Source organism: Martes martes (genome assembly GCF_963455335.1).
Source record: "Martes martes genome assembly, chromosome: 9".
In the NCBI taxonomy this organism is placed as follows: domain Eukaryota; kingdom Metazoa; phylum Chordata; class Mammalia; order Carnivora; family Mustelidae; genus Martes; species Martes martes.
Window position 1 is genome coordinate 60832127 of NC_137896.1, and position 22020 is coordinate 60854146.

Below are 22020 nucleotides of genomic sequence, written 5' to 3' on the forward strand. Positions count from 1 at the left end.
TTGTACCTCTAGCCATCCATATTTAGAAGTCATGGGCACAGGGCCAATGTTATGAAAGTGGGGAGTTTGCCCAGGGCAGGTATGAGAAGTCAGAAGGAAGAGCGCCATGGCTTAAACCTGGAGGCACACCATCTTTTAAGCAACAGCTGAAGGAGTCAAGGAGCTTGAAAGAAACTGCCAGAGTGGTAGAAGTACTAGCAAGGGGTTGTTCCCAAAGCCAAGTGAGAAGAGTGTTTCAAGGGGAATGGAACGGTCAACAATATGGACGATGCATGTAAAGTGATCAATGCAGTGCCTGGTCCATGGTGAGCACCCAATCACCAGTGGCTATGAATGTAATAATGATGTTGATGATGGAGGTGGCAATGCTGATGTCTCAGTTCCTCTGTGCTTCTTCTCTCTGCCTCAAATGTCTTTTCCTTTTTCTCTATCTCTACTCAAATTGCTATGGATCATGTTCTCTAGGAAGACTTTACTTTGTCCATTAAGTTGTCCTCCTACATGCTTCCATGGTCTCCTACGCTCATTTTTATTATTGCACATTCAGCAATTAATAGGCTACTGGTATTTATTGATTGAATGGTCACAGTTTCTAAGGTGCCCAATCACCCTGGTTTGCCTGGGACTACCTGTTTTTAGTACTGACAGTCCTGGGTCCCAGCAAACCCTTCAGTTCTAGGCAAACCTGGATGGTCATCCTAAAACGACATCTCAAATTTTTGAATGAGTAAATGAATAAAAGGCAGAGTGTCACTATCAAAGTGTATATGAGCATAAGCCTGTGCAGGATGTTCTTTCCATATTCTCTTCATCCCTTATTGAACTGAGAATGCTATAGGCAAGACATTCTCAAGACCTGGTTGGATTCCTGTTCCAGCTTTGTTTTGTCCCACAATCCTAGAAAAGGACAGTTTTACTTTCTCAACCAGGGCTCCTTATCCAATCCACAGAAACACAAAATAAAGTACTATTATTAAAAGAAAATAAAGTACTATTTTCTCAATTCTCTCAAAATTGACACCCAACAAGCGCCATTCTAGATGCAAGGGAGGGAAGCTGATGCATAATATTGACGCCTTAGGGCATTTAGGGCTTAATTCTTTCACCTGTCAAGAATTACAAAGGCCCTACAATCAAGAATGCTGGTCTGATCTTCCTCTGCCCTTGTTGGTTAGCACAGCTGGCTGGAGAAGAGAGCTATGGGAAGGAAGTATCAAAGGATAGGGCTTGTGTTATCTGTGTTCTGCAAATTGAGGAACTGGGGCCTGGAGAGGAAGTAAGTGCATTCTCATTTTCCCAAGATGGCCAAAGGTAGAAAGCTATGAGAGCTTCCAGTCAGGAGAGGGTTACAGAAAGTCAACAAACCACCTCGTAGGCCGTGGTATGGTGGCTGCCACCAACACTGCTTCTCAGTTGGCAATTACCAAAGTCAGGCTGCACTGTATGTCATCTTGTGGAAGACAAATGCTCTATAAATAAATTGACTTGGAACAGTCTCAAATACACATAAACCACAATGGCTTTAAATGTAAGTCTTAACTTTTTTCTCATTTTCTTTCTCAGAGAGGTCAGCAAGGAAGTTTCTGTAAGAGAGGCCTTACTGAAATTCAGCCTAAGAAACCAAGAACTTTCCTGTAGTCTTTTTAACAGGCATATTTCATTACCAAATACTTGTTTAAAAGCTTCTGGATTCAATACACACAATGCTAAGCATGCACCTGTATGTTAGACTTAAGCTTGTGCTTGTTATTCATCACACATCAATCCTCTTAAAAATTTATTTTCTAGAACAGGTGATTATTCATTTTGTCATTCAACTTCCTATCATTAAAAATTTCACATGTAAAATCATGCATACTTGTGGGGTTCTGTGTGAAGAGAGAATAGTTTTCGGGACTGAGAGAAAAGATTGTTGATGGCTTTTCCATCTGAGGAGGAATCAGAGACAAATTTCGGAGGAATACCTTGGAAAGAGTTGGGAGCTACCAAAACACAGGGTAGTGGAAATGTGGCCTTAGGGCTCTTGACTCCAGCTCATTTTGAAGCAGAGGTACCCACTTTTAAGTAACATTCTCTACGGTATTTCATTTGTGGGATAAAGCTAATTACCTTCTCTGACCCCACCTCTTTACATCACTATATTAGTAAGGACAATAGAAGCCACGGGGGTCCTGAGTTTTCATTAAAGAGTCATTCATCTGAAAGGGAGGTCACAGTGCTGCCAACATTAACTAAAAGAGCACTTTCTCTATGTCTGATTTGCATGACTGAAAGAAAGAGGACCCATCCCTGGCCTAGGAAATACTTTCAATGGTATGAAGAAATGTCTAAATAGGCTAAAAGAGGTTACATTCCACTGAACTTGCCAAGTTAGCAAGTGCAGATAGCAGTTACAGAACGTCTTGGTCTTGCTGGGCAACTTTCTCAGTAGGCAAGATTTCACCTTGGCCTACTAAAAATGCTGCTCACTTAGGTTTCAAGGGTCCACATGCCTATGCTTTTTACTGGGAAATGTAAGGCCTCTGCTCTGTTCTTTCTTTCATCTGGAACTTGCTTCTCTCTTCCTCCTTGCCTGTTGCTTGTTTCCTAGGCCATTTATCATATCAGACTCAGTTTAGCGGTTATCTTCTTTAGAAATCCTTTTGGGAACCTCTGTGCCTTATAAACCCCCTCTATGGTAACAATTACGCTGTAGTCAAATCAAATTCATACAGGAGGCATTCACAATGTGCTTATTAAATATTCCAGGTTATGCCTACCCTTGCTAATTTGGGGTAGGACCAAGGAGCCAATTTTTAAAAATGTGTGTGTGTGACAAAATACACATAAAATTGACCATTGTAATCATTTTGAAATGTACAGTTCAGTGATATTAAATACATTCATAATGTTGTGCAAACATCACCACCATCTCATAACTCTTTTCATTTGTAGAACTGAAACTCCATACCCACTAAACAGTAACTCCCCATTCCCCCTGCCCCAGGCCCTGGTAAACTACTGTCTGTCTCTGATTTTGACTACTCTAAGTACCTTATATAAATGGAATCATATAGTATCTGTTTCTGACTAGCTTATTTCACTTACCACGTAATGTCCTCAAGGTTCATCCATGTTGCAGTATGTTGTAACATTTCCTTTTTGAGTCTGAATAATATTCCAATGCATGTATATGCCACATTTTGCTCATCCATTTATTTACTGATGGACATTTGGGTTGCTTCCAAGTTTTAGCTATAGCGAATCATGTTGCCTTGAATGTGGGCATACCAATATTTCTCCAAGATCTTGCTTTCAGTTCTTCTGGGTATAGACCTAGAAGTGGAATTATTGGATCATATGGTAATTCTCTTTTAATTTTTAAAGGAACGGCCATACTGTTTTCCACATCATTTTACATTCCCACCAACAGTGCAACCAAGGTTCTAGTTCCAAGGAGCTAACTCTTCAACATGTTTTTATTTTTTTTTATTTATTTTTTTTTAAAGATTTTATTTTTATTTATTTGACAGACAGATCACAAGTAGGCAGAGAGGCAGGCAGAGAGAGAGGAGGAGGCAGGCTCCCCGCTGAGCGGAGAGCCCGATATGGGGCTTGATCCCAGGACTCTGGGATCATGACCTGAGCCGAAGGCAGAGGCTTTAACTCACTTAGCCACCCAGGCGCCCCTCTTCAACATGTTTTTAAAATATCGTCTTAAATCTGAGAGGTTAAGAGACCCAAAAGGGCAAATTTGTTCTGAGGGGTAGGTGTATTACAGTGACCACTTGCTGGGCCCTTACCTTGTGCCAGACACTTTAACATTTTACATTAACTCTTTATGTTATTCTCATCTTTATAGTAACCTTTTCAGAGAGGTATTATTACCTCCATTTTATAAATGAGGCTAAAGATGAAATGACTCATCCAAGGTCACACACCTAAGAAAGTGCACCAACCAACACTTGTCCATAGCTCCAAACCAGGACCCTGTTTTCTCACAATATCAAAAGGCTAATGGGAGTGACTAACCCCGCTGAATCTCGGATACCGTGGTTTCTGAGTGACTTTTCTGGGAAAGTACCCCCGGTAAGAAAGGAGAATGGGAAGTACGAACAGAAGACCCTTTCGGATTCGTCACTCAGCTAAGCAACTGCATTTATCCTTACCTAGATCTGTATTGGTTTTGTGAGGGAGTAAAGTGAAAAATGTGTGGCCTCCACAAGGCCGAGAGGCTGAGCGCGTGGTACAGGTTTCCTGCGGTCTTTCAGCGTCAGTCTTTAACTGCCCAAGGTGTTCTCGCCTACCCCTGCACAAGGGGCGGGAAAGTGTGTGTAGGAGTGCGGGAGGGAAGGAGGAATGGAGGAGGAAGACTCTCCGGCCAAGCGCAAGAGATGCGACTCTGCCGCCTGGCGCAGTTGCCAGGACAGCGTGGCCAGAGCAGCAACGGCAGAAGCCGCACCGCGTCCCGGCGGCGGCTGCTGCTAGCCCGAGTGACGCATTGCAGGTACGAACCAGCCAATCAGAGGCCGGTTCAACGATCATCGGTGATCAAATCGCTACTATGATGCTCCTCCGCGCCGCAAAGTAGCGCCCCTCAGGCGCGACTCCCTCGGCCTTTAAATGGGCTCGCTGGGGAGTGAAACCCACTTACGTCATTCGTTCGCCCGCTTTCCTTTATGTCTTGTCTCGTCGAGTAAATAACAGGGGATAAAGGAGTCCCGAGAAGAGTTAGAGAGGAAGGGGTTTGCCGGAACTCGTTTGCGATGTTCCGTTATCTGGCATGCGGCGGAGGGATCTGGCGGAGGGAGGTGTTTATGAAGCGCTGGGGGCGGAGGAGGAGAATTAGTCCGAGTGGGGCGAGCGAGCTGAGTGGTTGTGTGGTCGCTTCTTGGAGACCGGTAGCGCTTGCAGCATGGTGAGTGCGTCGCTAAGCTGCCGGCGCTTGGCCGGAGGGGGGACGAGGCTGGAGCAGATTTGTTAAAGAAAGGGGACGCTGCTCCCCCATATCCTTCAGGAGTGGTCTTCGCCAGAGGAATGGCGCGAAAGAGACCCGGGGCACTGCGGCAGTTGCGTCGCAGGTGCTCCCCCATCCTCATTCTCCTCGGAGAGGAGTCCCCTAGTGTTTCGGGGGCCGGGATCATTGCCTTCGAGGAGCTGAAGCTCCTCAGGGGCTTGGCTGGGTGAAGGTGATGGATCGGGGTTGGGGGGCAGCCCAGCACATGGTGGAGACTAGCAAGTGGAAGGGCGGGGGAGAGCGGGAGGGCAAAAGCCTCGGGTCGGGCATCTCGAAAGGTCGGTGCCGGGGCTGGATTCAAAAGCCCAACGGACGGTTTGTGCTGGCGCCAGGAAGCGCCTTTGTCCGCTTGCGGCCGCCATGCGCCGAGGGGGCGGGAAGGGAGCGCGAGGCCCCGGGCGAGCGCCAGCGCCGCCGTTAGCCCGCATCCCCCGCGTGCCGGGGGCGGGGGGCGCGCGAGCGGGCGCGGCGCGCTGTGTGGGCCGAGCCCGCGCGGCGCGGGGAGTGCCGGGGGGCGGGGCGGGGCCGGGGCCGCCGCCCGCTCGGCTTGCCTCGCGCCCCAGCTGCTGTGCTGGCACCTGCAGGGCTGCGGAGGTCTCGGCTGCTCGCGGCAGTGCGGGGCCTGAGAGTTGGGGATGGGTGGGGGAGGGCGGCTTCGGCAGTTTCCCATCCCCCTCCGGTGGCGAGAAGGAAGCTCGGTAGACCCTGATCTTTCCACTCCATTTGGGGCCCTGGGGCCTTCCACTACCCAGGCTGGACATTAGAAAAAATAAGTGGCTTTGTCGTTGAAGGAAACGAGCTTTATACCCGAAGTCTGGCGCACGCTCAGAGTGCGCATCTTATTAGAGAAAGTCGTCAGCTCTAGCTTGGGTCTGAAATGCTTTTTCTAGTCACCTGCCGAAAGCAAGCTTTGGGGTGACTGACGTTCTGTTGTGAAAGTCGCTTTTATCCTGCCGTAACAGTTGAGAAGGCCAGTGTCTATATCTTATTCTTAAGTACTCACGTGCACTCCTAATGTTAAAGAACTACAATCACAGCATTACCCCTGCTCCAACTCCCTTGAAAATGAGTCGTATTTCCGTACAGAAAATGCCATACCATGGTAACGTGCAGTTCAATTCTCTTACATAGTAATGGCTGTCAAGTACTGTGGTGATAGAAGAGTATACCGGGGGCGGAGGGAGCAGGGAATCTTAAAAACCATTTTCCTGTCACTTGAGACCGGAACTCCTGTTTTTTTTACCCTAACGACGGCGGTAATTTGCAGTACCTACTTTTTGTTTCCGTCTGCCAAGTGGTTACAGCGATGGGTGTGTCCAGAAGGCAAGGTGACATCTTAAACAGGAGTTGCGAATCCTTGCCAACTGAAACCTCCAGCCTGTATGGGTGTGGGGAGAGGAGTTCACCTTGGATAAAACTAGTGTTCACTCAAGTTTGATGCAGTCGTTCTGTTTTGATATTTTAAATTATTTTTTTCTGAATTTGAACATACTAGTTGAATTTACTTTTAGGTGAAACAAGGTGTACATTACGTACATGTAATCAAGGTTCTGAATTGTGCAGTAAATTTTTAAAAATATTTTTAAATGGATGGTGAATTTTTTACCTAATCAGTCTGATACGTGAATCGGGAACTCGAATAGATTTTCATAGTGTTGTATACAGTTTGTATCTACACTTTCCATGGTCCTTTGCCAGTGATAAGCTTCTGTAGTTATTGTTTACATTATTGGTGCTTTGGGGGTTTTCATTTAGTTTGTTCAGTTGCCAGTCATTGTTAAGTAAAATTAAGTTGGAAGTTGTCTTAAAGTAACTTCATAATTATAAGACATGGAGATTTAAAATGAAGACTCTATCAAGTTAAAGAATGAGTTTGTGTGGAAGCAGAATAAGATTGTTCAGATAGCTCTTGGGTTTACATATAAGTGTTACATGTACGTGTGCATTGAAAGAGCCAAGGATCGCTTTAAGATTTGGGGCCCAGATGATAAGTAAGAGGTATGAAGAAGTAGAAAGTTTTGTGCTTGTCTAAATCATCATTATTGTATCAAATCGCAAGATCAGTTTGTTACACTAAGGAACTTCACTACGGCCCTGTTAAAAATACATAGAAAGTTCTAGTTTTAGGTACAATGATTAGAGTAGGCCTTTAGTAAAGATCTTAATTTCTGTGAAGTAATTTGTCCTAATGATTTTTCTTTTGGTCAGAGATGCTATAGTACGTTCTGTTCTGTCAGAATTAAGGTATCTGTTAATTCTACTGAAACAATTTAAAGGCTGTTTTTAATACAGGTAAGACATACCCTGACTTCTGAAATTGTAAAAAAAAAAAAAATTAATGAAGACATTATTGTATCTAAATAGAACTTGGAATAAAGAGGAATGAATGAAAGCTAGAAGTTCATGTTCCGATTTAAACCTGTGGCTTCATACATTTATTCAGATAAGAATTTTGGATTTTTTTTAAACTGCCATTCGCTAGATAAACTCCAGGAATATCCATATCTGCTTTGATAGGTACATAATGTATTCACTTTTCAGATCACACATGAATCTAGGTTAATGTTTCTCAGTGTTTACAAATCATGTATGGCTTTTCAAAATGCAGATTCTAACTCAGTAGGTCTGGTGTGGAACCTGGGAGTATACTAATGCCTGGAAGCTTTCTCTGGAGTGATGAACAGGAGAAGGAAGTCTATCAATTGTTGTAGAAATAAAGGAGTAAGAACTAGTCATCTCTCTAGTGGATTATTCTTCACGGAGATAAACACACGTGTTAATGAGCTCGAGTTTTCCCAAAAGTATAATTCTTCTAGTTCTTCTAACTAAGAAAATGGCACTCTACATAGACAGAAATAAAAACCAAATTTATTTGCATGTAGTTGGAAAAGACTTAAAAATTAGGGTGCTAGGGAGTGGTGTAGTTTTGCCTACTAAGGGCCTTAATTTTAACTGCTGGTAAAGTTTATTTTAAAACGTTGAGCTCTGGATTAGTAGTAAAAAAAACTTTAAGTTATTTGAAACATTGGGAGCAAAATCGAGGAGCATTTTTAAGGCTATGTGAGTAAATTAGCATTCTGTTTGATAGCTTATTCCTTGAAGCTTTTTTTGTGAATTTTTCTTTTATTTCGGGTGGGAAGGGGCAAAGTGAGAGAACCTTAAGCAGTCTCCATATCCAGCCATGAGATGGGACTCAATCACAACCCTGAGATCATGACCTGTGCTGAAATCAGGAGTCATCAGTTAACCAACTGGGCTACCGCTCATTTGTGAATTTTTCTAAGATTGTGCCTGGCTAGAGGGGGAGAGCTGGACAAAGTGGTGTGGGACCATTAAGTTTTGACTTTCCAAGCAAAACGATTATTTTAAAGTTTTGTTTTATAGCTAGCATCCTTTTCCTTCCTTCCTTTCTTAACTTTAATATAAAATGCACCTTCCCCAAATCCACCCCTCCCCCCCCCGTTTGAGAGAACAACACTGTTTCCTTTCCTGCACATAGCATTCCTTCCTTCAGCTTTCATACATACTGCGCCTTCCGTACATTTAGCTTAACTAAGTCTCCTAAACTGATTTTCATCTGCCACATCTGTCCCTGGGCTGCACCTTGTGCTTTCAGTTCATGGAAATTTATTCTCACCTTAAATCATAGGTGGAACTGGGGCGCCTTGGTGACTCAGTGGGATAACCCTCTGCCATCGGCTTGAGTCATGGTCCCAGGATCCTGGGATGGACCCCCAATGGGGCTCTCTGATCAGCGGGGAGCCTGCTTCCCCCACTCTTTCTGCCTCCCTCTCTGCCTACTTGTGATCTCCCTCTCTTGTCAAATAAATAAAATCTTAAAAAAAAAAAAAGATAACATGGAACAATGGTAGGTTTGCTGGGTTTTTATTTTGTTTTTAAGGTGGTTAACAAATATTTATTGTTCAGGATGTTTAATTTTATATTCTGATATCTAGAAAAGACAATAGACAATGTTATGCAATGCTTAGTTGTAAATGAATGGTAAGAGTAAAATTAAGAAATAAATTTCCATGTAGCAGTAATACATTTTAAAACTCAATAACTTCCTAGAAAGGGTAAGGTTAAAATAGGCATTTCCATATTATATGACAAGGAAAGCACACGTTTATTTGTGTATTTTGGTCCCCTTAAGTATTTCATAAGAAGTGATCTGGTATACAGACGACTGGGATAAAAGATGAAAATATAGCAGGAAGAATAAACTTCAAAATGCCTGCATATAATACAGTCTCTGTGAGATCTTTAATATGGGCCCTGCTACTCTCTGAAGCAAGAGTTGATGATGCCATGCATGTCTGTTTACTGTGCGGAAGTTGAACTAGTCAAGTTCGTATTTAACATAGGTTCTTTGATTAGTTAATATATATAAAATAAATAATTATCACTGAACTCTTTGGGTTCAAAGAGTTTTACTTTATGTAAAACTTTGGGTTTTACTTTATGTAAAAGTAGATTCTCTTTCTGCACAATAACCTTGTAAGGTAGATACTAATACCCAATGGGTGAAATTGACTATGAGAGGTAGAGTAACATGTCCAAGGTCATGTGGCTTTTTAAGTGGAAGAGCTAGGATACTAGTATGTCCAGCAATGACACAAAACGCTATGCTTTTTCCCCCGACTCTGCCATGTTGCCCTTTTTCCAGAAATGATAAAAGTCATGCAAAATGGAATCAGAAGCAAATCCTTTGTAGCCTCTAACAAAGCAAATATCAAGTCTGGATTTACCGTGTTTTAAATCTTAACTCCTTAGGGAAAACAATTGGATGACTGATGTTATATCAGATGGAAGATTGGGATTTAGAAGGATAAAAGTAGATCTTCTTTTTTTTAACTCCTGCATTTGAACTTAATTATTGCCTCTTCAATTTTAAGTTATCAGGCCTTCTGGGCCTTTTTTTTTTTCTTTTTTTTTCTTTTTAAAAATAGAAACAAGTTGAGTTTGCATTGAGGTCAAATCAAAATTGTGTTGAGTGGGGAAAGAAGCTTGCGTTTTTTGGGTTCCTTCCCAAATTTTCTCATGCTGTCCCCTAGAAAAATGTGATGCTATTTTTCATTAAGGTAGTCTTTAAAAAAGAATGAAACCAGGCAGTGTTTATTCTCTCATACTAATAAATGAGTGGATTAATCACAGAATACTTGATTCCATATAGGTAAGAATATTAGAAGACTGGGTCTAATTAGTGCTAGTACCACATAAGCAGTTGCTTCATGGGCTTTTGTACTACTAAGTGGTGAAATGTCCAAAGATGAAGGCCACATGAGGAAAAAGGAGCCTTGGTATTTTGCAGATATGTTATAATATATTATGGTACTCTGCATTTGAAACTTACAGGTAGTGAATACATCTGACACCTTTGTGTTTAATTCTAGTTTAATTCTAGTATTTAAAACTAGTTACTAATTTTGTTATCCTCCCTGAAATTTAACCTGAACCTATAGTGGATAATGATACCATTAGAGGGTTATTGTGAAGATCGAATGAAAACAATATCTATAAAAGGCTTTAGCAGATGCCTTTTTTTCCTTTTAGCAAAAATAACTTCTCTGTATGCTAAAAAATCACAAACTTTAGGCACACATTGGGATTTCAAAAGTCTAGAGAAAACGAATGGCTGGACTTAATATTTAGTAAATAATGTAGTTCAAATGTTGGGAATCCTGATTCTTTATATTTGCCTGCCAGGTGAGGAGAAGTAAAAACTGGTAGCTTTCATGTTTCCCCAACCAGGATAGCTTGGATTTTTATCTTTATAATAGATGGGATTTTTGCTTAGTGTTGTGGGTTTGTTTTTTGTTTCAGGTTTGGAAGACCATTCTCATGTCCACATGATGTGTTTAACCATTTATAGGGGTAATTTTGAGTGTAGTTCTTGGACATTATTTTTGGTTCAGTGAAGATTTCTGATAATTTCTGATAATATTGGTTTTTATTTATCAAAAGAGGTGAAAAGTTTAGGTATCTTAACTTTGAGAAAAGAAACCATGTATTTGTTGGATTCTTTCCTTGCTTTAGAAGAATAACAACTTCCTTTAAATTTTCTACTATGCCAAATTGCTTTCTCCCCCCAATTTGTGTGAAATTGAAACTTTCATGTGTATTCTGAAATAATACTTGGGATTTAAGTATTAAACTTGGTCAAGATCGCTTAGCTTTGAAGATAAACCTCTATCTACTTAATATGTGTTTTCTACCTTAAAATGTAATTCATTTTCTACCTACATATGTTGCTAGGAGTGTTATGCTAAATGTAATTTATGGTAAAAGGTGAACCTTGAAAGTTTTTAAACTTGGTTCTTAATTTAACTGCTCATCTGCATACCTATCTTTGTGATCTCTTTGTAGGCTGACCAACTGACTGAAGAGCAGATTGCAGGTAAGAAATACTTTGCTAAGTGGTACCCATTGGATTTTATTATAAATCGAATAGCCAGTGTCAAAGTAAGATATCTTTGTGAAAAAATTGACTCTGGTCTATGTAATAGATAATAACAAGTGGTATAATGTAATATAGTAATTCAACTTGCTTTGGCAAATGAGAGGGTATGCTTGCCTTTGGGAAATATATGGGGCTGACTATAATGAAAGGCAAGGTTTTAGGCTACATGGGGGTATACTTTGGAACTTGATGGTGGTGGTCTTTGTTTTTCTTGAAGATTACCTTTAAAACATGAATTCTGGGCAGTTTTTAACACTGCAACTCCAAATTACTCTTCACAAGAAAAAAAGAACCAGGTAGTAATTAATAGGTAATTTGAAGTGTTGAAACCCAAAGGGAGCGTTGAATGTACCCCAGTTTAAAGTAGCTAATGTTTTAACCTTAGAACTGTATGTAGAATCAGTCAGGAATAACCATTATCTCTAGAGAAAAACTTAGATCCAAAAGTTACCGTTCTATTTTCTAAATGTATAGTATGTTGAATTTTGTCTTAAGGAAGGAACAGTAGCATCTCTTGAAATGAGCTTTTTTAAATCTTGTCTCCTGGGGCTCCTGGGTGGCTCAGTTGTTAAGCATCTGCCTTCAGCTCAGGTCATGATCCCAGAGTCCTGGGATCACCACCCACATAAGACAAGCCTGCTTGTCCCTCTCCCACTCCCCCTGCTTCTGTTCCTTCTCTCCCTGTGTCTCTGTTTGTCAACTAAATAAATAAAATCTTTAAAAATAAGTTAAAAAATTAATTAATTAAATCTTGTCTCCTTTGGTTTGCCATGGAAACGTATGAAATTGTTATGTAAAACTTGATGTCGTGTTGTCTTTAAGCTATAACATTAAACATTGGTACTTTTGATTTTATTCTAACACTTTGAGATGGCTGGTTAACCTCAAAATATTAGGGAAACTCACTAAAGGATTTTCTTCCTTTTTTAGTTTCTTGTAGTGTTGAAATGCTTTTCAGACTCTTTTACTCTCTTTAGACTTTTATTAACACAAGCATCAAGCAGTTTTAACTACCACAGCTTTCCTGGTAGGCAAGAAGTCAGAAGTGTTCAAAAGCACTAAAGCTTTCTTTTTTCTTTTTTCTTTCTTTTAATGCTAGAGAAAACTGAAAATCCCAGTTGGAACTCAACTATATATAGCCCATTTAAAGTAAGCCCTCCTCTCCACATAAACAAATTTGGAGGACCCAGAAAGCACTAATCTTCTCATATATTACAAATACAACCTGATAGGACTATATAAAGTAGGAAGCTGTTAGCATGAAGGACCAAATGTAAGCAGATTTTATTTTTACTGATTGTGTGAATTTGACTTAAATCTGGAATTTGGTTTCTAGGGTTGATAAATTGCATGTACTGAGTGTTGAAGAAATGAAGCAGAGCTTTGGAACTAATTTCTTCGTTCATTTCTACTATTTTAATGTATCTGTGACATGCAAATTCTAAAACTTTTTTAAAATTTTTTGTTAATGTATCCTATCAGAAGTGACAGGCTAATTCATATATCCAGGCTTAAACTCTTAACTTCTCTAATAGTTTTGGCCTCCCTCTCTACTTTTCATTTCTTGGTGTTCCCAGTCAGGTGGTTGTCCCTGCTGTAGATAGCACAGCATTTTCACTTTAAGGTAGAAAATGTATTTTTAAGGTATCTGTTACATAGTTGGTGCCCATTATTGCCCTCCCAAACACACACACAACTATTTTTTTAAAAAAAGCATGTGTCTTTTAAATTCAAGAGAATCAGTCTTCAAAGACTGATAGCATTAGCATTATCATAAAGAATACTAGTAGTAGTTCACATTTATTTAAAGATAAATTTGGTGTTTTTGTTGGCTTTCATTGTATACTTAAATTTCCAGTGGGGATGGGGGAAAATCTATTCTGGATTCTCTACTTACCCTGCATTTTCTTAGGCTTTTAAAATCATTCCTGGTACCCCAGGTTTTAGTGAACCTTTAAAGGAGTCAAAACTTTTATACTGCTAAAGTAAAACCCTGTGCTATCAGGGACCTTTTTGTTGCCTCTTCTATCCCCTGTGCCTCCCACATAGTAAGGACTGAAAAATGGATACACTTCTTTTCAGAGGTGTGTGACAACAAAAAAATGTTTCAGAATACTACCTAACCTATCCTAAGAATTATTTTGCCTCCGTTTTTTCAGTGTCCACCTTTGAGGTGGAGGCAAATTATTTTCTTTATTCTGATAAATTGTAATTGGTGGTAATCAGTAGCATCTTAGGATCTTTACCAAAAAACAAAGTACTTACAAACTTCGTACATTAATCAGCATTGAATATACTAAGGTTCTTTTTAAACTATTATAACTTTATAGGATAATCATTACTACTACAGATTTGTTTAGAAAGTCTACTAACAGCAAATAACTTGGTCTAGAAAAAGCATATTTTGTTTAGATGAAGTTACTAGAATTGTTATATTACTTATTCTTAAAGAGCAATCCAGAAGTGTCCATTGTGACATCACTAGTTAATTTTGCTCATGATTCTGCCATGATGTCATTAGTTGTTGGTGTTTGACACCTAGGAGACTAATAGGAAAAACCTACAAGAGTTTTTCTTTTTTAAAGGTCCAGTGTAGGGGTAAAACCTAACTTGAAAGATAATAACCTTACTCAGTTTACATAGTGCCAACAAAAGTCTGATACATGTCCTTTAAGAGATTATTAGGTTCAGAGTTTTCTAAATAAATGGAAGTTGGTAAACAGACACTTGATTCAAATCATTCCTGGGAATTACAGTTAAGAATGGCATGCTTCAGGGCGCCTGGGTGGCTCAGTGGGTTAGAGCCTCTGCCTTCGGCTCAGGTCATGATCCCAGGGTCCTGGGATCGAGCCCCACATCGGGCTCTCTGCTCTGTGGGGAGTCTGCTTTCTCCTCTCTCTCTCTCTCTGCCTACTTGTGATCTGTCAAATAAATAAAATGTTTAAAAAAAAAAAAGAATGGCATGCTTCTATACATAAAGATTATACCAGTTATAAAGTAAGGTAGGGAGCTGTAAGGACAGGTGAATTTAAATTGTACTTTTTTTTTTTTTTTTTTAAGATTTTATTTATTTGACAGAGAAGGCAAGAGAGGGAATACAAGCCAGGAGGAGTAGGAGAGGGAACAGCAGGGAGCCCCAAGCGGGGCTGATCACAGGACCCCCTGGGATCATGACCTGAGCTGTGAAGGCAGATGCTTAATGACAGAGCCACCCAGGCACCCCTAAATTGTACTTTTGAGTTTTATTTCAAGGAATTTTATAGGTATTTCTGGCTCTGGTGTAAAAATACAGATAAAAATTTGGAATAAATCTTGACATTTGTTCCTTTCTTGTACCTTTAAACTATAACTAGTAGTTATAGCATAGATATGGTTTTATTTTCTGCTTTTTACTATTCCAGCAAGCATTTTATTTATTTATTCATGTATTTTAGATTTTATTTATTTACTTGACATAGAGATCACAAGTAGGCAGAGAGAAAGAGGGGGAAGCAGGCTCCCTGCTGAGCAGAGAGCCCAATGTGGGGCCCGATCCCAGGACCCTGAGGCAATGACCTGAGCTGAAGGCAGAGGCTTAACCCTCTGAGCCATCTAGGCGCCCCTCCAGCAAGCATTTTAAAAGTTAATGTATTTCGGGGGCACCTGGGTGGCTCAGTGGGTTAAAGCCCCTGCCTTCGGCTCAGGTCATGATCTCAGGGTCCTGGGATCGAGCCCCGCATCGGGCTCTCTGTTCAGCAGGGAGCCTGCTTCCTCCTCTCTCTTGCCTGCCTGTCTGCCTGCTTGTGATCTGTCAAGTAAATAAATAAAATCTTAAAAAAAAAAAAAAAGTTAATGTATTTTAGGGGCAACTAGGTAGCTCTGTTGGTTAAGCATCTGACTCTTGATTTCAGCTCAGGTCTTGATCTCAGGGTTGTGAGTTCAAGCCGTGCATTGGGCCCCATGCTAGGTGTGGAGCCTTTTTTTTTTTTTTTTTTTAAAGTTAATACACTACGAAACTCCTTGAAATTAAGAACACATATTTGTAAACTTACTCTACATCTTAACAATTAAGTCATACAGTAAAATGATTATAGTTAGTTACACATTGGTAACTTTTTTGCAGGTAATGGTAATGTTAATACCTGTAGCTAGGTATTATAGCAGCGAATGTAATGTAAACAAAACCATGTTTCTAAGTGCTTTGATTTTCTTGTAGCCTAAGTTACTAGGTGATAAATGGCATGTGTTCAAACCCTAATAGGTTTTGGATTTCTAGACAGTATTTCTACATCCTGTTGAAAAAAAGAAAAATAAAATCCTGAGTAAAATGGAAATGTCTTCATCAAATTCTATTTGTGGGATTTATTGATGTGTTTTTGTCACTAAATCAATCTAGTTAATCTAATGTAGGCTAATTTCAAAAATCAATCAGTAGTTTGCTACTAAGCTTGTGATACCAGGTGAGTACCTCTGAAAACAAACAGTTTTAAATGGAATGGGACTATGTTAATACTGAATGTAGTAAACTACCAACTAGTCAATGATAACCTGGTCTAAAGCTAAGCAGTTAATAGATTTTAAACATAAGAAAGGAATGTGGCAATCTAGAAAGGTAATATGGCCCAGATAGTTGTGTAGGTAATTTTAAATAAAGAGCCCAGTTAGAAGGCTATTGTAATAGTCTAGGCAAAAGAGGAGGGGCCATGAAATAAGATACTGCTTGTTGAGATAAAAATAATCAGGCAGTATTGAAATGGGAGGATGCAACGGGACTTGTTGACATATTTCACAGGGAAAGTTAAAGTGTGTTTTGCTTGCATTCGTAGGGTTGTTGGGGAATACAGAATTCACTTTCATAAGTCTCGCTTGGGGTCAGCCAAGGGGCATATCCTGTAGGAAGTCAGAAATAAAGGTACAGTAGACCCTGCCTCCCCAGTCTGTGGTGGGAAGGTATGCTCTGAGATGTCAGTGGATGCCTGAAACCACTGACAGTACCAAACTGGTTTTTCCTATACACACATACATATGATACAGTATTTATGAATTAGGTATAATAGATGAACAACAATAATGACTGTGACAGTATAATGTAAGTTATACTAGTGTGGTCTCTCACCATATACTGTACTCGCCCTTTTTGTGACTATGTGGGATGATGGTAAAATGCCTAGGAGATGAGATGAAGTGAGGTGAATGATGTAGGCATTGCGATGTAGCGTTAGGCTGCTATTGACCTGTGGTATGCCGGAAGGATCCTCTGCTTCTGGACTACAGTTCACTATGGGTAGCTGAACAGGTAGAAAGCAAAACTGTGGTAAGGGTGGGGGAACTACTGTATTATGTTGAGATAGAGGAGTAGACTAAAGAAGCCTTCATTATGAGTAGACATAGATGAGAGATGGTGGAAAAGAGGAAGAAAATTGGTCACATTTACGTGTGGGAGATAAATAGGAGCAAGTCTTTGGCAGTGTAAGGCAGGTAAACTGAGGTACGGTTGTGAAAGCCAAGAGTTTAGAGTTTCTCAGTATAGTTTTGGATCCTGCAGGAAAGTGAGATCATCTTTTTCTTGACACTTAACTAAGTATTTATTTGCCAGACCTACTTCTTTTTTTTTTTTTTTTTGGAAGATTTTATTTATTTGACAGACAGAGATCACAAGTAGGCAGAGAGGCAGGCAGAGAGAGAGAGGGGAAAGCAGGCTCCCCGCTGAGCAGAGAGCCCCATGTAGAGCTTGATCCCAGGACCCTGAGATCATGACCTGAGCTGAAGGCAGAGGCTTTAACCCACTGGACCACCCAGGCGCCCCCAGACCTACTTCTAAGTGCTTTATGCTTAGTAATTAATGAAGTTCGTAAACTTAGGAAGGTAGGTATAGTTATTCCTATTTAATAAAAATGAGGAAGCTGAGATAGGAAAGGTTTAGTAACTTAACTTGCCTAGGTTACACTACTGGTAAGTAGCAGAGCTGGGATTATTAAACACAAGTTGCGTTCCGAAGTCTACTTTTAGTTTCTATGCTGTATGGCCTCATGTACTTAAACATACTTGCTTAATTGGGCAACTAAGTTGTTATTGGTAAACTTGGCATTTTCAACTGATGAGTTGAAGCTGGAAGTAATTTTAATAGTGGATTGGTAGAAGAAAGGGATATATATGAGTAACGATGCTTCCAAGATTTTGGGAAAGATGAGGGCAGGCTGTAAGAGAAAACACAAGGTTTGAATTTCGTTTTAAGCTAAGAGACATATGTTAATGGCAAATTAGTGGAAGAGTAGTTGAGTCCAGAGAAGAGATTATGATGGATTGAAACTGGGATGTGTATGAATTGGAGAAAGGATAGAAAGGCAGGGGGGAATAAATAGCCTTGGGCTATATAAGAGAAAGCAAACTATTATTTAAACATGTCAGGTATGTATTTTCAAGTGTATAGATATATTGAGGGAACTTAGCCCTGGGAACTTTGGAACTGTTCTGGGTTTGCTTAAAAAGAGGGTCTGATAGCTTTTAAAAAGTACCCTACCAGAAAATACTGCCATTGTGTTTTAGTTTATTCATATGACCTTGCACTATCAGATTTAATCTCTGCTTTAGTTTATGAAATAAATGGGGAAGCCAGTATTCTAGACAGCTGCTTTCCATGTAATCTAGTGGTGAGTTAAAAGGAACATAATTTCACAAGATGATTTTTAAGATGTAATAGGATGTTTTAACTATATTAAAAGTTCGGGATTTTATATTCTAAAAAGTCTAAATTACCTTTGCTGTCAGTTATACAATACTTAGCTAAAACTGGCCATTCATATCTTCATCATCCCATTATTAATATCATCATAGATTTTTGGTGATAGTTCTTTATAGGTCAGAAAAGGCAATTGGTCTATTGCATATTGTTCTGAAATTTAGAGGTGTTTTTTGTTGTTGTTCTTAAATTAGTAGTTTTGTTTTTAAGATTTTATTTATTTGAAAGAGAGTGAACGAGAGAGAGAGCTCAAGCAGGGGCAGAGGGAGAAGGAGAAGCAGACTCCCTGTTGAGTCCAACATGGAGCTCAATTCTAGGACCCTGGTATTATGACCTGAGCTGAAGGCAGTTGTGTAACCGACTGAGTCACCCAGGTGTGCCCCTTAAATAGTAGGTTGTTTTGTTTGTTTTTAAGATTTTATGTATTTATTTGACAGAGACACCGTGAGAGAGGGAACACAAGTGGGGGGATGTGGGAGAGGGAGAAGCAGGCTTCCCATGGAGCAGGGAACCAGATGCCAGGCTCCATCCCAAAACACTGGGGTCATGACCTGAGCCCTAGGCAGATGCTTAATGACTGAGCCACCCCTCAGGCACCCCTAAATTAGTTGATTTTAAAGAGACTTAATTTTAACTTTTGAGGCTTACTCTGAGTATAATGCATATAGTTCTATAGAAACACATGTTAGGTACCAGGTACTGGTAGTGCCAGTTAGGTACCAGTCTTAATTTTATATTCTGAGCTTTAATAGAAAATAGGGAAGCCACTCACTTGGGGCTTTGATTCTTTGCCTCCTTCAACCCAGAATAATTTTGACTTTTATCAGGTCTAGGTATTGGAGTCCTTTTGTAATATTTTAGGTCAGTATGAGCATATATTGGTATGACTAGCTAAAGATGTTTGAAATATAGTAAGTTTTTCCCACGTAATTCTTCAGGAATCAAAGGCTAGTTTCAGGTGTTACCTCCATATATACCTTTGCTTTAAGAGTTGATTAATATATATCATTTAGGAGGTTTTTATTGTTAACCTGTATGTTTGGATTGTGGTCTCTTAAACAGAATTCAAAGAAGCTTTTTCACTATTTGACAAGGATGGTGATGGAACTATAACAACAAAGGAATTGGGAACTGTAATGAGGTCTCTTGGGCAGAATCCCACAGAAGCAGAATTACAGGACATGATTAATGAAGTAGATGCTGATGGTAAGTTTTTTTAAATTGGGGTCTTGGGGAGGGGGAATTGAAGAGGGCATTTAAATTCTTTAGTACTATTTCAACTAAACAAACCATTTCAGGTAATGGCACAATTGACTTCCCGGAATTTCTGACAATGATGGCAAGAAAAATGAAAGACACAGACAGTGAAGAAGAAATTAGAGAAGCATTCCGTGTGTTTGATAAGGTAGGTATTCAGGGATTGGATTTGTTAAATTTGAGGATGAATCTTGGCAAAGGAGGCATCACTGACTTTGAAACTAAGAAACTGATTTTATTTTATTTTTTTAAGATTTTATTTATTAGAGAATGTGAACCCATGAGCAGGGGGAGGGGCAGAGGGAGAAGCAGATGCCCCACTGAGCAGCTAGCCAGACCTGGGGCTTGATCCTAAGACCCTGGGATCATGACCTGAGCCAAAGGCAGACACTTAACTGACTGAGCCACCCAGGTGCCCCAGAAACAGTGATTTTAATGTGTGATATCCTGTTCTGTTCTCAGTGACAATCTATTGGTCAACTGTAGTTTGGTTTTGGTTGGTATGTATTTCTAAAGTATTTTTTCTCCCTAATGTGAAGTTTATTGTAAACTTACTAAACTTCCAATCCAAGTCTGAGTCTATAATTTTACTTAGATTTCTTACTAAATTTTTTCTAGGATGGCAATGGCTATATTAGTGCAGCAGAGCTTCGCCATGTGATGACAAACCTGGGAGAGAAGTTAACAGATGAAGAGGTTGATGAAATGATCAGGGAAGCAGATATTGATGGTGATGGTCAAGTAAACTATGAAGGTAAATCTTTCACTACCTCATTCTGTGCTTTGATTTTAAGGTACAAGGTATGTGTTATATATCTCCTAGGTCAAAATTAGTGTCTCCACTCCTGCCAAATGAAGATGCTAAAACAGTTTTTATATTTACAAACCTTTTGCTATTCAGAGTATTTTCTACAGATAAGGGAAAATCACGATCACCTGAGGACTTTTAAGAACTGTTTATTATCAGGTCCTACCATATACCTAGAATCTCTGCATTTTAACAAGATTGCTGGACAGTTTCATATGCACTTTAAAGTTTGAGAAGCATAGTGCTCTGTACTATGCTGAAACAATCTTTTTATAACGATTGTGGAACAATTTGAAAAGCTTTAAACTTATTTCAGAATCCTCAAAATTAAAGTGAGGTGATTTTCTTTCCTTCACTGGATTTATTTTCCCTCTAATTAGCTTCAGTCTGAGACCATTTACTTCTGTGTCAGTTCAAAATTACCATGTTGTAATAAACTTAAGAGCAAAAATGCTTCTGTTTTATAATAGCTTGTCTCAAGCATTAATTTGGTTTATTGATTGATAATCCTAAATAATTTTGGTTTATGAAGTTCTAGCCTTGACAAAGCTTGACAATTCTATACTGTATATTTTTGAGGAAAGAAGGGGAAATTGGAAACTGCTCAGAGATTGAGTAATGTGATTGGTTTTGTCATTCTTTTACCATTGATGCAACTTTTTGTGTACTTCTTTTTCAGAGTTTGTACAAATGATGACAGCAAAGTGAAGACTGTACAGAATGTGTTAAATTTCTTGTACAAAATTGTTTATTTGCCTTTTCTTTGTTTGTAACTTATCTGTAAAAGGTTCCCCCCTGCTGTCAAAAAATATGCATGTATAGTAATTAGGACTTCATTCCTCCATGTTTTCTTCCCTTATCTTACTGTCATTGTCCTGAAACCTTATTTTAGAAAATTGATCAAGTAACATGTTGCATGTGGCTTACTCTGGATATATCTAAGCCCTTCTGCACATCTAAACTTAGATGGAGTTGGTCAAATGAGGGAACATCTGGGTTATGCCTTTTTTTTAAGTAGTTTTCTTTAGGAACTGTCAGCATGTTGTTGTTGAAGTGTGGAGTTGTAACTCTGCGTGGACTATGGACAGTCAACAATATGTACTTAAAAGTTGCACTATTGCAAAACGGGTGTATTATCCAGGTACTCGTACACTATTTTTTTGTACTGCTGGTCCTGTACCAGAAACATTTTCTTTTATTGTTACTTGCTTTTTAAACTTTGTTTAGCCACTTAAAGAAAATCTGCTTATGGCACAATTTGCCTCAAATCCATTCCAAGTTGTATATTTGTTTTCCAATAAAAAAAAATTACAATTTACCCAACTGTTGCTCTGAATCAGTGTCCTTTAATTACCTTGAGGGGGAACAATTCTGAGAATCAAATACTGAGTTGGTTTTCACTTGGTGTAATTTAGATATGTTTTTGTTGTTGTTTTACTATGTAGATTTTGTTTCATTTTTAAATTGTGATACTTCCTTCAAAAGATTAAGACCTTTTGTAAGTGTACCTAGCATGGGAGCTGACATAATGAAGATGTTTATTGTTTCCAATCTTTTTACATATTTTTAACTTTGGCATATCCATTTGTCCATATTACTTTAGCCAGGCAATGATTTTAGAAATATTTTCTGTTACAAGCAATCCAGGGTGGGGGGTTGTCATTGTTTTTACTTCTATTTGCTAATGGTGCCTTTTCTTTTTCATAAAGCAAAGGAGAATTTTCAGTTGTCCTGCCTATCCAGGACATGTTTTACAAAGAAAGGTATCTTTAGGAGTTGGA

The 22020-nt window shown here is 39.4% G+C and overlaps 1 protein-coding gene across 1 annotated transcript; it reads left to right on the forward strand.

The window, feature by feature from the left end:
- The first annotated feature begins 4782 nt into the window (after positions 1 to 4782).
- CALM2 (calmodulin 2) lies at positions 4783 to 21562 on the forward strand. Its single transcript, XM_080813487.1, has 6 exons — positions 4783 to 4897; positions 11363 to 11393; positions 19237 to 19380; positions 19473 to 19579; positions 20050 to 20185; positions 20919 to 21562. The coding sequence occupies exons 1-6, from the start codon at positions 4895 to 4897 to the stop codon at positions 20945 to 20947; spliced, it is 450 nt and encodes a 149-aa protein (XP_080669613.1). The 5' UTR covers positions 4783 to 4894; the 3' UTR covers positions 20948 to 21562.
- Positions 21563 to 22020: the final 458 nt, after the last annotated feature.

Coding starts and splice junctions, on each gene's coding strand:
- CALM2 (XM_080813487.1), top strand. Junction 11,394..19,236: donor GACTGAAGAGCAGATTGCAG/GTAAGAAATACT, acceptor TCTCTTAAACAG/AATTCAAAGAAGCTTTTTCA. Junction 19,580..20,049: donor CATTCCGTGTGTTTGATAAG/GTAGGTATTCAG, acceptor AATTTTTTCTAG/GATGGCAATGGCTATATTAG.